We start from the raw sequence: 18,568 nt of genomic DNA, 5'->3' as shown, positions 1-18,568 counted from the left end.
GCAGGCCTCACATATAATGTATTACAGGGTCAGCTCACCTGCAGGCCTCACATATAATGTATTACAGGGTCAGCTCACCTGCAGGCCTCACATCTAATGTATTACAGGGTCAGCTCACCTGCAGGCCTCACATATAATGTATTACAGGGTCAGCTCACCTGCAGGCCTCACATATAATGTATTACAGGGTCAGCTCACCTGCAGGCCTCACATATAATGTATTACAGGGTCAGCTCACCTGCAGGCCTCACATATAATGTATTACAGGGTCAGCTCACCTGCAGGCCTCACATATAATGTATTACAGGGTCAGCTCACCTGCAGGCCTCACATATAATGTATTACAGGGTCAGCTCACCTGCAGACCTCACATATAATGTATTACAGGGTCAGCTCACCTGCAGGCCTCACATATAATGTATTACAGGGTCAGCTCACCTGCAGGCCTCACATATAATGTATTACAGGGTCAGCTCACCTGCAGACCTCACATATAATGTATTACAGGGTCAGCTCACCAGCAGGCCTCACATATAATGTATTACAGGGTCAGCTCACCTGCAGGCCTCACATATAATGTATTACAGGGTCAGCTCACCTGCAGACCCCACATATAATGTATTACAGGGTCAGCTCACCTGCAGACCTCACATATAATGTATTACAGGGTCAGCTCACCTGCAGGCCCTCACATATAATGTATTACAGGGTCAGCTCACCCGCAGACCTCACATATAATGTATTACAGGGTCAGCTCACCTGCAGACCTCACATATAATGTATTACAGGGTCAGCTCACCTGCAGACCTCACATATAATGTATTACAGGGTCAGCTCACCTGCAGGCCTCACATTTAATGTTTTACAGGGTCAGCTCACCAGCAGACCTCACATATAATGTATTACAGGGTCAGCTCACCTGCAGGCCTCACATATAATGTATTACAGGGTCAGTTCACCTGCAGGCCTCACATATAATGTATTACAGGGTCAGCTCACCTGCAGACCTCACATATAATGTATTACAGGGTCAGCTCACCTGCAGGCCCTCACATATAATGTATTACAGGGTCAGCTCACCTGCAGGCCTCACATATAATGTATTACAGGGTCAGCTCACCTGCAGACCTCACATATAATGTATTACAGGGTCAGCTCACCCGCAGGCTCTCACATATAATGTATTACAGGGTCAGATCACCTGCAGACCTCACATATAATGTATTACAGGGTCAGCTCACCTGCAGGCCTCACATATAATGTATTACAGGGTCAGCTCACCTGCAGGCCTCACATATAATGTATTACAGGGTCAGCTTACCTGCAGGCCTCACATATAATGTATTACAGGGTCAGCTCACCTGCAGGCCCTCACATATAATGTATTACAGGGTCAGCTCACCTGCAGGCCTCACATATAATGTATTACAGGGTCAGCTCACCTGCAGGCCTCACATATAATGTATTACAGGGTCAGCTCACCTGCAGGCCTCACATATAATGTATTACAGGGTCAGCTCAGCTGCAGACCTCACATATAATGTATTACAGGGTCAGCTCACCTGCAGACCTCACATATAATGTATTACAGGGTCAGCTCACCTGCAGACCTCACATATAATGTATTACACGGTCAGCTCACCTGCAGGCCTCACATATAATGTATTACAGGGTCAGCTCAGCTGCAGGCCTCACATATAATGTATTACAGGGTCAGCTCACCTGCAGACCTCACATATAATGTATTACAGGGTCAGCTCACCTGCAGACCTCACATATAATGTATTACAGGGTCAGCTCACCTGCAGGCCTCACATATAATGTATTACAGGGTCAGCTCACCTGCAGGCCTCACATATAATGTATTACAGGGTCAGCTCACCTGCAGGCCTCACATATAATGTATTACAGGGTCAGCTCACCTGCAGACCTCACATATAATGTATTACAGGGTCAGCTCACCTGCAGACCTCACATATAATGTATTACAGGGTCAGCTCACCTGCAGGCCTCACATATAATGTATTACAGGGTCAGCTCACCTGCAGGCCTCACATATAATGTATTACAGGGTCAGCTCACCTGCAGGCCTCACATATAATGTATTACAGGGTCAGCTCACCTGCAGGCCTCACATATAATGTATTACAGGGTCAGCTCACCTGCAGGCCTCACATATAATGTATTACAGGGTCAGCTCACCTGCAGGCCTCACATATAATGTATTACAGGGTCAGCTCACCTGCAGGCCTCACATATAATGTATTACAGGGTCAGCTCACCAGCAGACCTCACATATAGTGTATTACAGGGTCAGCTCACCTGCAGACCTCACATATAATGTATTACAGGGTCAGCTCACCCGCAGACCTCACATATAATGTATTACAGGGTCAGCTCACCCGCAGGCCTCACATATAATGTATTACAGGGTCAGCTCACCTGCAGGCCTCACATATAATGTATTACAGGGTCAGCTCACCTGCAGACCTCACATATAATGTATTACAGGGTCAGCTCAGCTGCAGACCTCACATATAATGTATTACAGGGTCAGCTCACCTGCAGACCTCACATATAATGTATTACAGGGTCAGCTCACCTGCAGGCCTCACATATAATGTATTACAGGGTCAGCTCACCTGCAGGCCTCACATATAATGTATTACAGGGTCAGCTCACCTGCAGGCCTCACATATAATGTATTACAGGGTCAGCTCACCTGCAGGCCTCACATATAATGTATTACAGGGTCAGCTCACCTGCAGGCCTCACATATAATGTATTACAGGGTCAGCTCACCTGCAGACCTCACATATAATGTATTACAGGGTCAGCTCACCTGCAGACCTCACATATAATGTATTACAGGGTCAGCTCACCTGCAGGCCTCACATATAATGTATTACAGGGTCAGCTCACCTGCAGGCCTCACATATAATGTATTACAGGGTCAGCTCACCTGCAGACCTCACATATAATGTATTACAGGGTCAGCTCACCTGCACACCTCACATATAATGTATTACAGGGTCAGCTCACCTGCAGGCCTCACATATAATGTATTACAGGGTCAGCTCACCAGCAGGCCTCACATATAATGTATTACAGGGTCAGCTCACCTGCAGGCCCTCACATATAATGTATTACAGGGTCAGCTCACCAGCAGGCCTCACATATAATGTATTACAGGGTCAGCTCACCTGCAGGCCTCACATATAATGTATTACAGGGTCAGCTCACCTGCAGACCTCACATATAATGTATTACAGGGTCAGCTCAGCTGCAGACCTCACATATAATGTATTACAGGGTCAGCTCACCTGCAGACCTCACATATAATGTATTACAGGGTCAGCTCACCTGCAGGCCTCACATATAATGTATTACAGGGTCAGCTCACCTGCAGGCCTCACATATAATGTATTACAGGGTCAGCTCACCTGCAGGCCTCACATATAATGTATTACATGGTCAGCTCACCTGCAGGCCTCACATATAATGTATTACAGGGTCAGCTCACCTGCAGGCCTCACATATAATGTATTACAGGGTCAGCTCACCTGCAGACCTCACATATAATGTATTACAGGGTCAGCTCACCTGCAGACCTCACATATAATGTATTACAGGGTCAGCTCACCTGCAGGCCTCACATATAATGTATTACAGGGTCAGCTCACCTGCAGGCCTCACATATAATGTATTACAGGGTCAGCTCACCTGCAGACCTCACATATAATGTATTACAGGGTCAGCTCACCTGCACACCTCACATATAATGTATTACAGGGTCAGCTCACCTGCAGGCCTCACATATAATGTATTACAGGGTCAGCTCACCAGCAGGCCTCACATATAATGTATTACAGGGTCAGCTCACCTGCAGGCCCTCACATATAATGTATTACAGGGTCAGCTCACCAGCAGGCCTCACATATAATGTATTACAGGGTCAGCTCACCTGCAGGCCTCACATATAATGTATTACAGGGTCAGCTCACCTGCAGACCTCACATATAATGTATTACAGGGTCAGCTCACCTGCAGGCCTCACATATAATGTATTACAGGGTCAGCTCACCTGAAGACCCTCACCTACAACCTTTTAGAGGGTCAGCTCACCAGCAGACCTCACATATAATGTAATACAGGGTCAGCTCACCTGCAGGTCTCACATATAATGTATTACAGGGTCAGCTCACCAGCAGGCCTCACATAAAATGTTTTACAGGGTCAACTCACCTGAAGACCCTCACCTACAACCTTTTAGAGGGTCAGCTCACCAGCAGGCCCGCACCTCAAATCTTTTACAGGGTCAGCTCACCTGCAGGCCCTCACATATAATGTATTACAGGGTCAGCTCACCTGCAGGCCTCACATATAATCTTTTACAGGGTCAGCTCACCAGCAGGCCCTCACATATAATATTTTATAGGGTCAGCTCACCTGCAGGCCTCACCTACAATCTTTTACAGGGTCAGCTCACCTGCAGGTCCTCACCTAATTATACCTAATAGGTAATTTGCGTGCATGCTGCCTTGCTTGGATGTGGTAGCCGTAGCTGTTTTTCAGGCTCCCTCTCTGGAATCGAACCATGATTCCCCCGTTACCCATGGTCTACATCAGTGATGGGCAAACTGCGGCTCTCCAGCTGTTGTAAAACTACAAATACCATCATGCCCTGCTGTAGGCTGATAACTGTAGGCATACTGGGAGTTGTAGCTTTACAACAGCTGGAGAGCCGCAGTTTGCCCATCCCTGGGCTACATGGTTTGGGTTCAAAAATACATCAAAAGTTGATAGGGCAGACATCCGAATGGATCATCGCCGTCACGGGGACGTGCGATTGTCCCCAGCTTATCTAGAGCAGTGTTTCCCAACCAGTGTGCCTCCAGCTGTTGCAAAACTACAACTCCCAGCATGTCCGGACAGCCTTTGGCTGGAGGCACACTGGTTGGGAAACACTGCTCTAGAGTCACCAAAGCGGCAGCAGGCCCTCACCCCTAATGTTTTAGAGGGTCACCAGCAGGCCCTTGCTCCAAATGTTTTAGAGGGTCAGATCAGCAGGCCCTCGCCCATAATGTTTTTGAGGGTCACCAGCAGGCCATCAATCATAATTTTTCAAGGCTGTGTATGATGCCCTCCTTTATGGGTAATAAAGGGTGTATTGGAGCGCCGGTTCCTTGTAATATTTGGCAGCCCTTTCCCTTAGTGCATAGGCTTTATGAGTGTAGGAGTCCCACTACCTGAAGAACAATTGTACCACAATGTGAATGAGGCCTCCTTTATGTGATATACAGGTTGTATTGGAGCGCCTCTAACTTGTAATTTTTGGCAGCACTTGCACTTTATATACAAGTAAATATACAGGAAGGAACGTTTCCTAACAATTTTTCCTCTAAAATCGATTTTATCTTCGGTTTGGTGCGTATTATTGTCAGTCTGTAAAGGTGGCGTACTATTTGGACAGCATCGTTCCCAGCAGTGACCTGGGAGTCCAAGATGCATCCAGACGTCCTCCCCATGCTGTTCCCGAACCATTTCAGTGGTGTTTCCATCAATTTCTGACCTTTTCCTATGAACCAGGCACGCTCCCATCTTCAAAGCCGGGGGGGCCTGGTTTAATGCTTGGGTTCTCCCATTGACTTCCATGCACCGATGTGTTTGGCCTGAGCCCCCGAGCATCCCGATGTGTTTGGCCTGAGCCCCCGAGCATCCCGATGTGTTTGGCCCGAGCCCCCGAGCATCCCGATGTGTTTGGCCCGAGCCCCCGAGCATCCCGATGTGTTTGGCCCGAGCCCCCGAGCATCCCGATGTGTTTGGCCCGAGCCCCCGAGCATCCCGATGTGTTTGGCCCGAGCCCCCGAGCATCCCGATGTGTTTGGCCCGAGCCCCCGAGCATCCCGATGTGTTTGGCCCGAGCCCCCGAGCATCCCGATGTGTTTGGCCCGAGCCCCCGAGCATCCCGATGTGTTTGGCCCGAGCCCCCGAGCATCCCGATGTGTTTGGCCCGAGCCCCCGAGCATCCCGATGTGTTTGGCCCGAGCCCCCGAGCATCCCGATGTGTTTGGCCCGAGCATCCCGATGTGTTTGGCCCGAGCCCCCGAGCATCCCGATGTGTTTGGCCCGAGCCCCCGAGCATCCCGATGTGTTTGGCCTGAGCCCCCGAGCATCCCGATGTGTTCACACCTGACTGAATAGCTGCAGATTTGCTGTTGTGGGTTTTCATGCAGCAAATCTGCCGTGTTGTACAAGTACCAGCAAAGTGACTGAGCGCTGCGTGAATTAATGCAGCGCAGAGGGTGAAGTCCATTGGCTCTTCTGCGTCATGTAGGACATGTGGTTTTGTCCCTTAGGCTCAGCGAGGTCGCTGCAGGAAACAGGCTCCATGTGTGGCCTCACGGCGGTATAACGTGTCCCTGTCATGAATGCTGTAAGTACAGTTCATGAGGGCGATGTCGGGCAGGGACACATCTTATAGCGCCATGAGGTCTTGTCCCAGCGCGTTTCCTGCAGTGACCTCCGCTGAGACGTTTATGGCCCTTTCTTCCATTTGATTGACTTTGCTGGAAGAAGATGCTTCTTCCGCAGGTACGTTGCTGAGTCTGACCTGTGGACCCCTCATGGGAGATGACGTAACCAGAAGAGAGGACAGATTACAATAACACGGCGTCTGAATATGAATTTGTGGCCTTCGTTGCCCACAGCATCCAACCACAGCACAGCTTCCATTTCTACAGAGGATTTCAAAACATGAAAGCTGAGCTCTTATTGGTTGTTGTGAGTTTTTATTTTCGTTCTTTCCTTCATATTTCTCCATTATTTTATATTTGTCCTTTCCTTTATACTTGTGTCCATTCCTTGCTTTGCTGGTTCAAAAAAATCATCAGAATTGAGCATTGAACCCGTCTCTGGGTGAAGGTCCTTTTCCACTGGATGATTGTCATGTCCTGTGTATGGAGACCTGGGATCTGCTGCTGCGATCACTGATCCCCATACAGACCTCTGTTTACATGCAGCAGTCCTGTCCTGTGTATGGAGACCTGGGATCTGCTGCTGCGATCACTGATCCCCATACAGACCTCTGTTTACATGCAGCAGTCATGTCCTGTGTATGGAGACCTGGGATCTGCTGCTGCGATCACTGATCCCCATACAGACCTCTGTTTACATGCAGCAGTCATGTCCTGTGTATGGAGACCTGGGATCTGCTGCTGCGATCACTGATCCCCATACAGACCTCTGTTTACATGCAGCAGTCCTGTCCTGTGTATGGAGACCTGGGATCTGCTGCTGCGATCACTGATCCCCATACAGACCTCTGTTTACATGCAGCAGTCCTGTCCTGTGTATGGAGACCTGGGATCTGCTGCTGCGATCACTGATCCCCATACAGACCTCTGTTTACATGCAGCAGTCATGTCCTGTGTATGGAGACCTGGGATCTGCTGCTGCGATCACTGATCCCCATACAGACCTCTGTTTACATGCAGCAGTCCTGTCCTGTGTATGGAGACCTGGGATCTGCTGCTGCGATCACTGATCCCCATACAGACCTCTGTTTACATGCAGCAGTCCTGTCCTGTGTATGGAGACCTGAGATCTGCTGCTGCGATCACTGATCCCCATACAGACCTCTGTTTACATGCAGCAGTCCTGTCCTGTGTATGGAGACCTGGGATCTGCTGCTGCGATCACTGATCCCCATACAGACGTCTGTTTACATGCAGCAGTCCTGTCCTGTGTATGGAGACCTGGGATCTGCTGCTGCGATCACTGATCCCCATACAGACGTCTGTTTACATGCAGCAGTCCTGTCCTGTGTATGGAGACCTGGGATCTGCTGCTGCGATCACTGATCCCCATACAGACGTCTGTTTACATGCAGCAGTCCTGTCCTGTGTATGGAGACCTGGGATCTGCTGCTGCGATCACTGATCCCCATACAGACCTCTGTTTACATGCAGCAGTCATGTCCTGTGTATGGAGACCTGGGATCTGCTGCTGCGATCACTGATCCCCATACAGACCTCTGTTTACATGCAGCAGTCATGTCCTGTGTATGGAGACCTGGGATCTGCTGCTGCGATCACTGATCCCCATACAGACCTCTGTTTACATGCAGCAGTCCTGTCCTGTGTATGGAGACCTGGGATCTGCTGCTGCGATCACTGATCCCCATACAGACCTCTGTTTACATGCAGCAGTCCTGTCCTGTGTATGGAGACCTGGGATCTGCTGCTGCGATCACTGATCCCCATACAGACCTCTGTTTACATGCAGCAGTCATGTCCTGTGTATGGAGACCTGGGATCTGCTGCTGCGATCACTGATCCCCATACAGACCTCTGTTTACATGCAGCAGTCCTGTCCTGTGTATGGAGACCTTGGATCTGCTGCTGCGATCACTGATCCCCATACAGACCTCTGTTTACATGCAGCAGTCCTGTCCTGTGTATGGAGACCTGGGATCTGCTGCTGCGATCACTGATCCCCATACAGACCTCTGTTTACATGCAGCAGTCCTGTCCTGTGTATGGAGACCTGGGATCTGCTGCTGCGATCACTGATCCCCATACAGACCTCTGTTTACATGCAGCAGTCCTGTCCTGTGTATGGAGACCTGGGATCTGCTGCTGCGATCACTGATCCCCATACAGACCTCTGTTTACATGCAGCAGTCCTGTCCTGTGTATGGAGACCTGGGATCTGCTGCTGCGATCACTGATCCCCATACAGACCTCTGTTTACATGCAGCAGTCATGTCCTGTGTATGGAGACCTTGGATCTGCTGCTGCGATCACTGATCCCCATACAGACGTCTGTTTACATGCAGCAGTCCTGTCCTGTGTATGGAGACCTGGGATCTGCTGCTGCGATCACTGATCCCCATACAGACCTCTGTTTACATGCAGAAGTCCTGTCCTGTGTATGGAGACCTGGGATCTGCTGCTGCGATCACTGATCCCCATACAGACCTCTGTTTACATGCAGCAGTCCTGTCCTGTGTATGGAGACCTGGGATCTGCTGCTGCGATCACTGATCCCCATACAGACGTCTGTTTACATGCAGCAGTCCTGTCCTGTGTATGGAGACCTGGGATCTGCTGCTGCGATCACTGATCCCCATACAGACCTCTGTTTACATGCAGCAGTCATGTCCTGTGTATGGAGACCTGGGATCTGCTGCTGCGATCACTGATCCCCATACAGACCTCTGTTTACATGCAGCAGTCCTGTCCTGTGTATGGAGACCTGGGATCTGCTGCTGCGATCACTGATCCCCATACAGAACTCTGTTTAGATGCAGCAGTCCTGTCCTGTGTATGGAGACCTGGGATCTGCTGCTGCGATCACTGATCCCCATACAGACCTCTGTTTACATGCAGCAGTCCTGTCCTGTGTATGGAGACCTGGGATCTGCTGCTGCGATCACTGATCCCCATACAGACCTCTGTTTAGATGCAGCAGTCCTGTCCTGTGTATGGAGACCTGGGATCTGCTGCTGCGATCACTGATCCCCATACAGACCTCTGTTTACATGCAGCAGTCCTGTCCTGTCCTGTGTATGGAGACCTGGGATCTGCTGCTGCGATCACTGATCCCCATACAGACCTCTGTTTACATGCAGCAGTCCTGTCCTGTGTATGGAGACCTGGGATCTGCTGCTGCGATCACTGATCCCCATACAGACCTCTGTTTACATGCAGCAGTCATGTCCTGTGTATGGAGACCTGGGATCTGCTGCTGCGATCACTGATCCCCATACAGACCTCTGTTTACATGCAGCAGTCCTGTCCTGTGTATGGAGACCTGGGATCTGCTGCTGCGATCACTGATCCCCATACAGACCTCTGTTTACATGCAGCAGTCCTGTCCTGTGTATGGAGACCTGGGATCTGCTGCTGCGATCACTGATCCCCATACAGACCTCTGTTTACATGCAGCAGTCCTGTCCTGTGTATGGAGACCTGGGATCTGCTGCTGCGATCACTGATCCCCATACAGACCTCTGTTTACAGAGGATGATCGGTGTAATGACCGGCGTCACGCACAGGGAGGGAAAAGGGAAAGCCCTGCCCAAGGGAGAGGGAAGGTGGTGACCCCTGACTCACCTTGCGGCTGGCACCTGACTGCCCTGACGTCCCTAGACGGGTTCCTCACCCGTGCGGCGATCACGTGCCTAAACCCTGGCTTTCCCTAGAATGAGCCCTAGATAGTGAACGGGCCGGTGGGAACACTAGTCCGCACCACTGACACTAAGAGGGAAACACCAGGGCGAGGACAGACAATACAGACAAACACATACACCCAGGTGGGCGACCACAGCAGACCACAAAGGTCCAACAGGGATCTGGAGGGTAACGTACTGGACCAACTACCAGAGAACGCAGCTACACAGCTCCAGAGGGTCAGAATAGATGTCCAGGCAGGAAGCTCTATCTCTGGCAACCAGAGAAGTGTGAGAGGAATATAAGGAGGTTGGGAGTGCTGGACAAGAAACAGCTGAGGAGAAGGAGCTACGGATCCCTGAGTGAGCCAAAAGGGTTTGCTAAGCAAACCCAGAAAGCTACCATAAAGAAACAGCCCTATCTTACATAGAGCGTGCAGCCAACCGCTGCGACTTCCTGACCCCGGGTATAACGGAGTCAGGCGTGGTTCTCGACACCCTCGTGACAATCGGCTGCCCAGAATCAATGATTTGGGGAGATGGACAATAGATATGATGAAAGGTTTAGGCCTCATGCACATGGCTGGTGCCTGGCCGTGGCCGTATTGCGGCCTGCATACAGCGGGTCTGCAATACACGGGCACCGACCGCATGCACCCCGCATCACGGATGCGGACCCATTCACTTTAATGGGTCTGCAATCCGGGAGATGCGGTGCGGAGCGGAAGCATGGATCAGAAGCACTACGGACGATACGGAGTGATTCCGCGGTATTTCTGTTCGTGCCTCTGCACCGCAAAAAAAGCTAAACATGTTATATTTTTTAACGGTGCGGCTGGATCTCGGACCTATTCAAGTTGGATGGGTCTGGATCCGTCCCGGCCACCGCACAGATGTTGCCCGTGCCTTGGGGACCGCATATTGCTTATTTGCCAGGTTGCAGACAAACCTCGACCCCATTATAGTTAAAGGGGCCAGACTATATTAATGGAGCTTCCGGCAATGCTGGATCCAGAGAGACCCGCAGACTGTTTCCTGCCTGATCTCCTGAACACGGTCTAAGGCTGAAGAACCTAACAGGTCTCACAACTACTGACGTCACAGGAGACCGCTGGAGACATCTACATAGGGGGGCCAGCAGGAGAACACAAGAAGCTGTCACCACTGAGGGCCACAGATGACATCTACATGGGAGATGAAGGAGACCACCAGGTAGAACATCTCAGGAAGGCTCTAGATTACCATGAACACCAGGCTTTCTGGAACACCACGACTGACTCTTAGAAGTCTCATGCAGCCTGGGCCGTAGTGAAGATCTTTAGATGTTATGGTGCCAACATTTTCTAGTGCTATGCTCAACTAAGACAATGTCTCTTCTTATCCACAGACCTGCACTTACCTGGCCCCGGCTCGTCTAGTGCTGAGAACTCTCTGAGTGGCCCCTGCTGTCCTCCAGAGCCTCCGCTGCTACTTCATCCGAAGGAATCTGCTTCCCCAACACCTCAGCTTCGTATAGTTCAGTTACCACAGCTGAGTCCTTCACCAGATCCCTCAGATGGGGACTCTCCAGAACAGCTGCCCCAAGGGTCTGCTTCTCCTTTACTTGCCCCTGCTGGTGGCGGTCAGCACTATGACCCAACGGTTGCCATGTTGAGAGCTCAGCAAGAAACAGTTGAAGCTATTCGGCACCTAACCTATACCCTGCGGCAAAGTATGGACCGTTTGACCAATGTGCTGGCCACCCTATTGCCTCTCATACCTCCCCAGCCAGCTTCACCGGACCCCTCAGCCCTTATTGATCCTGTTTACTTTCCCACAAAGACAGAGCCAGAGTCTGAACCATGTTCTGTCAATTATGAGGTAGAACGTCATGAGGAACCTGGAGATGATGCCCTGGAGACTACAGAAGAACCGCCTCAGCCTCCATCCCCCCCTCCTCCCAATAAAAGAAAGAGATTTTCCTACCTGAATCCACGTAAGCGCAGAGGCCGCTGGAAAAACGTATAAATGCTGGTGAACTGTGCGAGGAGGCCCCGCGCTTCAGGATGCCTTCTCATCAACGTTATTCCCCAGATAGAAAAGGCTGAAATCTTCCCGCAGACTCCATGTTTGTTTCTGTGTTTGAATTGCGACTCTCACAATCCACTTGTTGTAGGAATTGTCGGAGATGGTATAGCATGAGGGCCTCAATGTCCTGCTCCTGGTGATGAAGGTACGAGCAGCCGTGAGGAGTTGGCCTGTAGATGTGGGTCTTCCATGCTGATCTCTCGTCGGTGGGTGGTTCAGGGCTGCTTAGAGGAAGGTTCTTAATAAAGGCACATTGGGCCCAAGGTTGTTAGCGGGGCATGACGTGTCCCTCATGTGCTGAAGCTTCTACGGGTGTCTTGGTGACTCTGGATTCAGATGAGGGATATGAATGGGGGGCTGCCTGTCCAGCATTTGTTTCCTGTTGCTCTCAGGTTTTTTATGGGAATGTTCCATATTGTAAGTGACTTATCCAATCCTGTCCTCCTCTCTCTCCATTCATGTGGCTATTCCAGACAGCAATATATCTGCATCCTCACTAATGGCTTCCCTGCCTCGTTACACAATTAGAGGGTTGGGAGCATGGATTCTGTATGTAAATAACATATTAAAAGCTTCTGATTCCTAACGTGTGGTTTTCATTAAAGAGAGGAGGCGAGGGTACATGCAGCGGACGGAGAGGAGCCCCCCAGCTTGTAGGGCCCTGTTCACTCTCCCACCAACAGGGAACATTAGCTTCACCTTCTCCCCACCAGCAATGGCTGACAACACCAGCGGAAGGCCTCGTTCACACGTCAGTGACCATGAGCAAACACCAGGACTGGAGCTTCTACATCGATGTCAAGAGCAGCGCTGCAGGCACCGGTGTGGCGGCATTAGATCCGCCACAACGGATATTTGTAGCGCCTACCAGGAAGGAGCTGAGGATGATTTCCTCTAACCTAAGCCAATTCCCTGCGTAGATTATAGCAAATGTGATGAGCTGCCTACGACAAACCCACGCGGTGCACTACTTGGAAAAGTGGCAAACCATGCGTAAGCCGCCCACAAAGTCACTCCATCTTGTGTCACGTTTTTGCCACGAGTTTTCTGTTACAGAGGGGATGATAAGGGACTAATAGGCCAGTTGTTAGAGATAAGTGATTGTAGCCCGATAATTGGCCTCTGTAAGGGAAGGTTCACACAGAGGGGCTCATTTATGAACTTTTTTTTTACGCCAGTTTTAGTAACAATCCTGCACAACCCCCTTTTTGCGACTTAGGAGTGTCGCGGGCCGGGACTTAGGCCCCAACAAATTTACCGATATTTACACCTGGGAAGAGGCGTAAATAATGGCAGAAAACGACCCCAGCCAGGGGCTGCTGCGGTCTTTCTACCAGTTGAACAAACTGCATCTAATGCCAGCAAAGCCAGCGCAAAAGGGAAAACAAATACCAGCGTAAAAAGCCGTCTGTAAATAGCCCCCAAAGTTTTTTAGGGCAGATTTTCAAAAAACCTGAAGGAAAATCAGTCTCAAAGTCTTCTCCAAAAAACTGTGTGAACCTAGCCCAATACGCTGTTTGCTGACCTGAATGCTGCTCCTATGACATAATAACGATTTCTAATGCTGTGTGGTCTCTGCCCGACCTCAAATCATGCCACCAGGAAGACACGGCATTATAAATCACTCTGATGCTGTGTGGTCTCTGCCCGACCTCAAATAATGCCACCAGGAAGACACGGCATTATAAATCACTCTGATGCTGTGTGGTCTCTGCCCGACCTCAGATGATGCCACCAGGAAGACACGGCATTATAAATCACTCTGATGCTGTGTGGTCTCTGCCCGACCTCAGGTGATGCCACCAGGAAGACACGGCATTATAAATCACTCTGATGCTGTGTGGTCTCTGCCCGACCTCAAATAATGCCACCAGGAAGACACAGCATTATAAATCACTCTGATGCTGTGTGGTCTCTGCCCGACCTCAAATAATGCCACCAGGAAGACACAGCATTATAAATCCCTCTGATGCTGTGTGGTCTCTGCCCGACCTCAGATGATGCCACCAGGAAGACACGGCATTATAAATCCCTCTGATGCTGTGTGGTCTCTGCCCGACCTCAGATGATGCCACCAGGAAGACACGGCATTATAAATCACTCTAATGCTGTGTGGTCTCTGCCCAACCTCAAATAATGCCACCAGGAAGACACAGCATTATAAATCACTCTGATGCTGTGTGGTCTCTGCCCGACCTCAAATAATGCCACCAGGAAGACACGGCATTATAAATCACTCTGATGCTGTGTGGTCTCTGCCCGACCTCAGATGATGCCACCAGGAAGACACGGCATTATAAATCACTCTGATGCTGTGTGGTCTCTGCCCGACCTCAGATGATGCCACCAGGAAGACACGGCATTATAAATCACTCTGATGCTGTGTGGTCTCTGCCCGACCTCAAATAATGCCACCAGGAAGACACAGCATTATAAATCACTCTGATGCTGTGTGGTCTCTGCACGACCTCAAATCATGCCACCAGGAAGACACAGCATTATAAATCACTCTGATGCTGTGTGGTCTCTGCCCGACCTCAGATGATGCCACCAGGAAGACACGGCATTATAAATCACTCTGATGCTGTGTGGTCTCTGCACGACCTCAAATCATGCCACCAGGAAGACACAGCATTATAAATCACTCTGATGCTGTGTGGTCTCTGCCCGACCTCAGATGATGCCACCAGGAAGACACGGCATTATAAATCCCTCTGATGCTGTGTGGTCTCTGCCCGACCTCAGATGATGCCACCAGGAAGACACGGCATTATAAATCACTCTGATGCTGTGTGGTCTCTGCCCGACCTCAAATCATGCCACCAGGAAGACACGGCATTATAAATCACTCTGATGCTGTGTGGTCTCTGCCCGACCTCAAATAATGCCACCAGGAAGACACGGCATTATAAATCACTGTAATGCTGTGTGGTCTCTGCCCGACCTCAAATCATGCTACCAGGAAGACACAGCATTATAAATCACTCTGATGCTGTGTGGTCTCTGCCCGACCTCAAATCATGCCACCAGGAAGACACAGCATTATAAATCACTCTAATGCTGTGTGGTCTCTGCCCGACCTCAAATCATGCCACCAGGAAGACACGGCATTATAAATCACTCTGATGCTGTGTGGTCTCTGCCCAACCTCAAATAATGCCACCAGGAAGACACAGCATTATAAATCACTGTAATGCTGTGTGGTCTCTGCCCGAACTCAAATACTGCCACCAGGAAGACACGGCATTATAAATCACTCTGATGCTGTGTGGTCTCTGCCCAACTTCAGATGATGCCACCAGGAAGACACGGCATTATAAATCACTCTGATGCTGTGTGGTCTCTGCCCGACCTCAAATCATGCCACCAGGAAGACACGGCATTATAAATCACTCTGATGCTGTGTGGTCTCTGCCCGACCTCAAATCATGCTACCAGGAAGACACGGCATTATAAATCACTCTGATGCTGTGTGGTCTCTGCCCGACCTCAGATGATGCCACCGGGAAGACACAGCATTATAAATCACTCTGATGCTGTGTGGTCTCTGCCCGACCTCAAATAATGCCACCAGGAAGACACGGCATTATAAATCACTCTGATGCTGTGTGGTCTCTGCCCGACCTCAAATCATGCTACCAGGAAGACACGGCATTATAAATCACTCTGATGCTGTGTGGTCTCTGCCCGACCTCAGATTATGCCACCGGGAAGACACAGCATTATAAATCACTCTGATGCTGTGTGGTCTCTGCCCGACCTCAGATGATGCCACCGGGAAGACACAGCATTATAAATCACTCTGATGCTGTGTGGTCTCTGCCCGACCTCAAATAATGCCACCAGGAAGACACGGCATTATAAATCACTCTGATGCTGTGTGGTCTCTGCCCGACCTCAGATGATGCCACCAGGAAGACACGGCATTATAAATCACTCTGATGCTGTGTGGTCTCTGCCCGACCTCAGATGATGCCACCAGGAAGACACGGCATTATAAATCACTCTGATGCTGTGTGGTCTCTGCCCGACCTCAAATAATGCCACCAGGAAGACACAGCATTATAAATCACTCTGATGCTGTGTGGTCTCTGCCCGACCTCAAATAATGCCACCAGGAAGACACAGCATTATAAATCCCTCTGATGCTGTGTGGTCTCTGCCCGACCTCAGATGATGCCACCAGGAAGACACGGCATTATAAATCCCTCTGATGCTGTGTGGTCTCTGCCCGACCTCAGATGATGCCACCAGGAAGACACGGCATTATAAATCACTCTGATGCTGTGTGGTCTCTGCCCAACCTCAAATAATGCCACCAGGAAGACACGGCATTATAAATCACTCTGATGCTGTGTGGTCTCTGCCCGACCTCAGATGATGCCACCAGGAAGACACGGCATTATAAATCACTCTGATGCTGTGTGGTCTCTGCCCAACCTCAAATAATGCCACCAGGAAGACACGGCATTATAAATCACTCTAATGCTGTGTGGTCTCTGCCCGACCTCAAATAATGCCACCAGGAAGACACGGCATTATAAATCACTCTAATGCTGTGTGGTCTCTGCCCGACCTCAAATAATGCCACCAGGAAGACACAGCATTATAAATCACTCTAATGCTGTGTGGTCTCTGCCCGACCTCAGATGATGCCACCAGGAAGACACGGCATTATAAATCACTCTGATGCTGTGTGGTCTCTGCCCAACCTCAAATAATGCCACCAGGAAGACACGGCATTATAAATCACTCTAATGCTGTGTGGTCTCTGCCCGACCTCAAATAATGCCACCAGGAAGACACGGCATTATAAATCACTCTGATGCTGTGTGGTCTCTGCACGACCTCAAATCATGCCACCAGGAAGACACAGCATTATAAATCACTCTGATGCTGTGTGGTCTCTGCCCGACCTCAGATGATGCCACCAGGAAGACACGGCATTATAAATCCCTCTGATGCTGTGTGGTCTCTGCCCGACCTCAGATGATGCCACCAGGAAGACACGGCATTATAAATCACTCTGATGCTGTGTGGTCTCTGCCCGACCTCAAATCATGCCACCAGGAAGACACGGCATTATAAATCACTCTGATGCTGTGTGGTCTCTGCCCGACCTCAAATAATGCCACCAGGAAGACACGGCATTATAAATCACTGTAATGCTGTGTGGTCTCTGCCCGACCTCAAATCATGCTACCAGGAAGACACAGCATTATAAATCACTCTGATGCTGTGTGGTCTCTGCCCGACCTCAAATCATGCCACCAGGAAGACACAGCATTATAAATCACTGTAATGCTGTGTGGTCTCTGCCCGAACTCAAATACTGCCACCAGGAAGACACGGCATTATAAATCACTCTGATGCTGTGTGGTCTCTGCCCGACTTCAGATGATGCCACCAGGAAGACACGGCATTATAAATCACTCTGATGCTGTGTGGTCTCTGCCCGACCTCAAATCATGCCACCAGGAAGACACGGCATTATAAATCACTCTGATGCTGTGTGGTCTCTGCCCGACCTCAAATCATGCCACCAGGAAGACACGGCATTATAAATCACTCTGATGCTGTGTGGTCTCTGCCCGACCTCAGATGATGCCACCGGGAAGACACAGCATTATAAATCACTCTGATGCTGTGTGGTCTCTGCCCGACCTCAAATAATGCCACCAGGAAGACACAGCATTATAAATCACTCTGATGCTGTGTGGTCTCTGCCCGACCTCAAATCATGCTACCAGGAAGACACGGCATTATAAATCACTCTGATGCTGTGTGGTCTCTGCCCGACCTCAGATGATGCCACCGGGAAGACACAGCATTATAAATCACTCTGATGCTGTGTGGTCTCTGCCCGACCTCAGATGATGCCACCGGGAAGACACAGCATTATAAATCACTCTGATGCTGTGTGGTCTCTGCCCGACCTCAAATAATGCCACCAGGAAGACACGGCATTATAAATCACTCTGATGCTGTGTGGTCTCTGCCCGACCTCAGATGATGCCACCAGGAAGACACGGCATTATAAATCACTCTGATGCTGTGTGGTCTCTGCCCGACCTCAGATGATGCCACCAGGAAGACACGGCATTATAAATCACTCTGATGCTGTGTGGTCTCTGCCCGACCTCAAATAATGCCACCAGGAAGACACAGCATTATAAATCACTCTGATGCTGTGTGGTCTCTGCCCGACCTCAAATAATGCCACCAGGAAGACACAGCATTATAAATCCCTCTGATGCTGTGTGGTCTCTGCCCGACCTCAGATGATGCCACCAGGAAGACACGGCATTATAAATCCCTCTGATGCTG

General features: G+C 50.0%; 1 protein-coding gene across 1 annotated transcript in view; it reads left to right on the top strand.

Moving 5' to 3' along the window:
• Window positions 1-12,827, top strand: part of LOC120982986 (myb-related transcription factor, partner of profilin-like) — a 95,872-nt gene extending 83,045 nt beyond the window's left edge. Inside the window, exon 3 of the mRNA XM_040413096.1 lies at window positions 11,562-12,827. Coding sequence (XP_040269030.1) covers window positions 11,562-12,181 — 620 coding nt within the window. The 3' untranslated portion in view covers window positions 12,182-12,827. The remainder of the gene's footprint in view (window positions 1-11,561) is intronic.
• Window positions 12,828-18,568: the final 5,741 nt, after the last annotated feature.

Source organism: Bufo bufo, assembly GCF_905171765.1.
Source record: "Bufo bufo chromosome 8 unlocalized genomic scaffold, aBufBuf1.1 SUPER_8_unloc_2, whole genome shotgun sequence".
NCBI classification, from domain to species: Eukaryota; Metazoa; Chordata; class Amphibia; order Anura; family Bufonidae; genus Bufo; species Bufo bufo.
This window is presented reverse-complemented; position numbering and strand designations above follow the sequence as displayed.